Here is a 6293-nt window from a genome sequence, read left to right on the forward strand (position 1 = left end):
TAATTCATTGAGATCCTTTGATCTCTCAATAACAGCCACAATATGATCAAAATTTTCAGATAAACTAATTAAAATCTTCTCAACAATCCTCTTATCATCAAAATTTTCACCATGTGCTTTCATCTAATTTATCAACTCCATAAATCTAATGAAATAATCATCTAAATTTTCATTTTCCTTCATTTTCATATTTTCGAAATCTCTTCTAAGATATTGGAGTTTAATAGCCCATACCTTTTTATCTCATTGAAACTCTTACTAAAGTGTATTCCAAACTTCTTTTGCCTTTTCATTACTCATTATTATTGGAAAAATAGATCTATTAATTCCTCTTTGAATTATTGAAAGTGTTTCCGCATTTTTACTTCTCTTGTCCTTTAATTCTTTTTGTTGAGCTACTGTGAGATTTACTACGTTTTCTAGTTTTGCATATCTAAGGACAACAATATCCCATAAATCCAAAGACAAGAATAGAGTTTTCATTTTAACATACCAGAAATCAGTCTTCTCCATAAAAAATAGGAACTTGGATTGTGCTTAAATTAACAACATTAGTGTTGGTTATTGTTTGTTTTTCACAATCAATTTTTTTTTCAACTTTTCTTGCACCCAAACTTGTTCCAACGAACCTTGCAGGTCTGGTACTACTTGTTAGATTTTGGCTGTAGTTTCAACCAACTATGGGTGCATGTAAAGTGGAGAATATGTTCTGAAGAGAGGACTTACATGCAATAAATTGAAGCAAAAACAACGCAAGAGAAGGGCTGAAAAAAAATCTTCATATGTATTCTGATTTCTTACAAAGAGTAATACCAAAAGATAGCTTTTTAAGCAAGCCGAATAGAAGCTTCTTCTGTACACTTTTACAACTAACCAAGTTTACAAAAAAGGTAGAAAAGACCCAACTAAAATTATCTTTTACATATTCTAAAAAAACAAAATAAAATATAAAATATTTAACTTTTTAGCACATTAACTGTAACATATTTAAAGAAATTGGTGAAGAATAATGGTTTTATTCCCACATATCAAGCTTTGTTTAATGACTTTACCGATGCTCTAGTGAAGACATACAGCTTAAACCCAGGCGCTTTCTCAATAGATTTCGCCAAGTCTATGATTAAAATGGGAAATATAAGAACATTGACCGGAAATCAAGGACAAGTTCGGGTTAATAATTGTAGGAAAGTGAATCGAAAACAGATGTAGGCAACCCATGGTCGATCTGCTTTACTCGGTCATATCAACGTATCTTGTTAAGCATGAAATATATAAGAGTTTCATATCTCTCATTTGTGAAGAAACCACGGATGGAGAGATGTCATACTAGTTTCGATAAAGATGTATGTTAAAGAAATTAAGCTGGATATTAATTATTAATTATATATGCTAGTTAGTTATGCAATATTAAAACTCTCTTGTTAGTTGTTTTCAGTTTTCTTTTAGTACTGGACCATTCAGTTGTGGTTTTGCTACATACAAGTATCATCAAGTAATAATCTTACTTATTTGGTTTTGATTTTAATGGTTATGGTTCAGTAAAAATAAACAGATATTGATGACTTCTGCTAGTGTCTGATTGTCTCTTGTAATTTTAATTAGCGTACTTGGTCGTAGGAAAAAACATCTATTTGCATTTATTCACATTGATGCAATAAATGGACTAGTATTGAAGATTTTTGTTGGATTTTAATCTCATTAGAGATTAAATTCAATGGGTTTGATTGGTCAATTACATGAAAAATTGCACTTGCACACTTGTTTTAGGAAACAACTTTTCTCTTATTAAAATTAGTTTTGAACTTGTCCCACATTGGATATTTGCAAGTTTTGTTTTGCGTTTTTTAATAGGAGTTGATTTACACTCCTTAGAAATAGTAGATGAGAGTATGGAGGTTTGATACTGTGCAACGCGCGTGTTTGTGCGGCGCAATGAGGCGCTTTAGAGGCACACTTTGCGTGCACCCGCGTGGCTCGCAAATGGCGGTTTTGGTTTTGGTGTGATGTTGATCGTTGATCACCATTAATGAGAATCAAAATTAACAATCATTAATGTTAATTACTTTTTAAACAGTCACAATGTTTGAAAATGTGACTATTCAATGTGCCTTTTCTGAACTAGTACCTACCTTTTCTTCATAACTCTTCAGAAACTATTTAAAGAGCATAAATCAGGCATTTCACATACAACTTCGAAATTCACTTTCTCTCTCTCTCTCTCTGTCTCAATCTGGTCTGCTACAGTCTCATAGAAGGTTTCTTCAGAGACTCTTCAACTTTGTTGGTTGCAGATTCTCGCCCAAGGCTCTGTTATATCCTGGGAATGGATTTACCTAAAACCCAACAGCAAACTCAGTGAAATTGAGTGGGGACAAATAACGTTCTAAAGACAGTGTCTCTAAACACGCCTCAGAGCTTCTCCTCCAAAGTTTCAGTGACCCCATTTCCCAACAATTTTCTTCTAGTGGAATATCTATTCTTTTGGCAGTGTTTAGTTGTAATGCAAATAAATTTGTAATATTGATGCAAAACTATGACAGTGCAAATAGTTTGAGTGTAATTTCTGACCTATTTTTTTTCAAATTTTAGTTTATTTTGTTTAATTGCAATAAAAGTTAAGATATAAAACAGAATAAAGTAAAACCCAAAAAAAATTAAACTAGAATTTGCATTTTTTATTTGCACTCGCATGCATTTATATTAGTGCAAATAAAATTGCACTAGTATAAGTGCACCCTTGCTGGCTATCCCTGCCTTTTTGGTTTAAATCAAACGCAGCCTTATTGGATTTTGAAGAGATCTAAAATCTCCCATCTAACCATGCAAGTGATAATTAAGATCGTTTGTCGGTACCTTAGCCCTATCTTAAGTTGTTAACAGGAACAGGTTAGGTTGTTCCTTGTAATTCTGTATTAATTAATGATCTTAAGTAGCTAAAATATACAGAAAATAAATTTCCTTTGATTAAAAAGACAAGCTAATTATAAACTAATGTATACAAATATTAATGAAAGTGTTATTGTATTATACGGTAGACAGATAATTAAAATATAAGATATGTAGGAGGCTTCGCACTTGGCGGGGGACCCTCGATCTCCACAAGAATCTGTCAAAGCCAAATCCTGCAGGAGTGAGTAAGAGAGCATGTGCATGGCGTGACCCACTCCAAGGCCCAATGCATCGACCGTAATTAATTAAGCTCTCTACAATTGAATCTGATCTCCCCTTCACTACCTGTGAGAGGACTAATGTTACCCATCTTAACCATGGCTTTGGCGAAATCCTTAAAGAACTTGGATGGGTTGCCAACATATTTCTTAACCAGAGAATCAGTGGAGGAGCTTCCATTAAATAGCTCCTGATCAGTATGAAGAAGCCCCTTTCCCTTCAACAAGTTCTTATAATAATAGTTATCGAAGTATGTTGGGGTTTGTGCATCGAGGCCTGCAAGTTTGTTATCGTTGCCACTTCTTGGGCACTTGCGCTGCAACGACATTGCCAAGGTGCCATCGATGTTGGAGTCGTTGTAGATCCGACTACGGAACGTTGTGCACCTGGCTAGCCCAATTGTGTGTGAACCTGCAATAACCAGCCAGGGTGAACCAGTTGAATTAAACAACTCTTAATTTTACTACCTACTTTTCAAAATATAATTAATTGGGGATATACAACAGTGCCGTTATATCTTTAAAATAAGTTAATAATTAATTAGGAGTTTCATTTCATGAGCCAAGAGCCAACCTTCATTTCATCTTCATCCTAAACGTACGTACCTGAAAGAGCCACCATGTCTTTCACAGAAAGCCCCTTCGCAGCAAATCTAGTTTCAAGGACGCTAAGATTTGAGGTGGGTGCTGGGATATCAGAGTTTGCAGCTGTTAAATTGGCTGTAATAGAATCTCTTCTTCCTAGTTCAACTGTCCATGAAGGCCCACCCAGCTGAAAAATACAGACCAGACTCCACGTCAATTTCAATTCATCTAAAAATCATCAAAATACAAATTTTAGGTGATAATTAATATTGGATTTCCAGAGCTATCTCCCAGAAATTAACTATAACCCTCTCTCTCTCTCTCTCTCTCTAGGAGTATAGGGTGTCAGTGTCCCCCACACCCAGCTGACCAGCTGTTCACCATCGGACCCGGCTCAACGGTTCGGGCTGACCATCGGCTAAATTTCTCTCCACAAAATCACAGCAAAAGTGTGCCAGAGTAGCTATCTCATTCTCATTGCGACTCCACTTTTGGAACTCTTCTTCAATCAGCGCAAACGCAAAACAAACTGTTTCATTACCTTACCTTAGACCAAAACCTCGTTATCAACCAGTACTCAACCCTAACTGAAAATATCGGATTATCATATATAATATAATTTTGATCCTAATTTTAACTGGGTGGGTTGCCTTGAAACACAAGACAGGTTTGAGACAGATCAGGAGTTGCCAACATTAATTGAAGTGTCGCAAATTCTAGAGTTAACTCGGAGTCTCAAGTAGCTGACTCGAGAGAGGTAATCAAATATCAACAAGATTAGCCGACCAAAGTTGAAGGGCCTGAGTTTTCATCCGTGCCGACTCAATGCTGAATAGTGAAGTCGACACAGCTAATAACGTTGACCCAGCTGTCCATTTCTAGAGAGAGAGAGAGAGAGAGTAGTGCCATTATAGAAAAATCGACAATGTTCATGTGGTCGGGTTTCCTCACATATACAACCGAATCACGAGCTGCTAGAGCGAGAATATCAGCACACGACACAACTCCAGGGCACTTCTTCTCCAAGCGTGATTTTATGTCATCGACAACGTCGAACCCTCGAACAGAGTTATTGTTGGGAACTGCTGTTTTCTCCCCAGTGAAGCTCGCCGTGTCATCCAGAAGTATGGATCCGTCGCAGCCCTTATAATCAGAAACAGTGCATCGATCGATTATTAGCTACCAGTCAGTTAACCTAATCATTAAACATAAACACAAATTGATGCATGATAGGACGGGGGTCAAAACAATGCTTACATTTACGAAACAGTCGTGAAAATGTAATCGAAGTAGAGAGGCACCGATTCGCGTCTCCTTCTTAATAGCTGCAATTACAGCATTATTGACAATGGAAAGAGCTTCTGGGCATGTCGATGAGTAGTGATTAGATGAAAGCTTGCATTGAGCAACAGCACAAAGACCAGCAAAAATGATGAGGGTACGACAGACTAAGCTGTAGGGAGCCATGAAAATGGTTATTACAATACTTTCCGCAACACCGACACAGAGGAGGTCCTTCTCACGCTGCAAGCCTGCTAAATACTACGCAACTGGACCTACGAGGTACAGAGATATACTTAAATTTGTATTGACATCGGAACGTTCCGAATGATTCAGAAGACAAGGCACCGACGAGACAGGTAGATTTCACCATGAAACTCTTGGTTGGCAGGGGCCCAACCTCCGATCCAATGGGAATGGTTCCCAGTTGCACTAACCTTCCAAAATCAAGCGATTCAGGTGTCATAATACTTTTCCCCCCCACTTTATAAAAGCAAGTAAACAGCAATGTTGGAGTCATGTCAATGGGGCCATTTTCGTAGGGACGAGGCACAGGGGAAATTACCACTCATTAGTAAAGACAGAGGTGGCTATCCGTGCTTTCTCCATCGACCATCGTTAAATCAATTCATTTCGTCGACACGTCAATGTGGGGTGTTCTAATCTCATGTCTTCTTGCGGGAGAAAGGTCATATGGGAAATCCCTTAATTTGAGGACTGATTGAACTCTTGAAAACAACCTCCTCCCTCCTCTTAAGTTTTTTTTTTTTTTCACTTACCTCTCTCTCTCTCTCTCTCTCTCTTTAGTTTTTACTCTATTTGTAGGACACAGACACGGGTTCAACTTTCATCCTTGTTCCGTCGATCTGTACTACTTTCTGTTCAAATATGAGATAGGCCTAGAGAGCGAGATAGTTGGAATCTCCAATTTACATAAAAATTGAATGTGTATTTGGAATGTCTTTTGAACTTGGACGACGTTCTTCCAAACATTGGATCAGCTGCTGCAGAAACATGCGACGGAGATGCACAGGCCAAGTCAACCCGGGAATCCAAAGTATCTGAGCTAATTGTTTGGGCTTCCGTGGGCATCCAAAGTAAAATTTATGGTGGGCTCAGCCCACATTCAAAAAAACTTGCCTCTAGCCATGTGCTTGGACTAATGCCTCTTCTCTAAAGATATACAATAATGTGAATAAGACTGATCTAGACCATCCCAGATGGAGAAGCTCCTGATATGATATCATATGCCCATCCACA

General features: G+C 37.6%; 1 protein-coding gene across 1 annotated transcript; it reads right to left on the bottom strand.

Annotated features, from left to right (window-relative positions):
* Nucleotides 1-2941: 2941 nt before the first annotated feature.
* On the bottom strand, nucleotides 2942-5494 carry LOC104597207 (peroxidase 4-like). Its single transcript, XM_010258649.3, has 4 exons — nucleotides 5010-5494; nucleotides 4704-4895; nucleotides 3774-3939; nucleotides 2942-3579 (listed from the first exon to the last, which is right to left on the bottom strand). Exons 1-4 carry the CDS (start codon nucleotides 5217-5219, stop codon nucleotides 3191-3193), a joined length of 957 nt encoding a protein of 318 aa, XP_010256951.1. The 5' UTR covers nucleotides 5220-5494; the 3' UTR covers nucleotides 2942-3190.
* Nucleotides 5495-6293: the final 799 nt, after the last annotated feature.

The sequence above is a fragment of the Nelumbo nucifera genome, chromosome 2 (genome assembly GCF_055504915.1).
Source record: "Nelumbo nucifera cultivar China Antique chromosome 2, China Antique-T2T, whole genome shotgun sequence".
NCBI classification, from domain to species: Eukaryota; Viridiplantae; Streptophyta; class Magnoliopsida; order Proteales; family Nelumbonaceae; genus Nelumbo; species Nelumbo nucifera.

Excerpts from the sequence above, each read along its gene's own strand:
- LOC104597207 (XM_010258649.3), bottom strand. The coding sequence starts at position 5,219 with ATGGCTCCCTACAGCTTAGTCTGTCGTACCCTCATCATTTTTGCTGGT. Across the intron at positions 4,896-5,009 it reads TTCACGACTGTTTCGTAAAT|GGCTGCGACGGATCCATACT; the intron begins GTAAGCATTGTT and ends TCTGATTATAAG. Across the intron at positions 3,940-4,703 it reads CTCGTGATTCGGTTGTATAT|CTGGGTGGGCCTTCATGGAC; the intron begins GTGAGGAAACCC and ends TGTATTTTTCAG.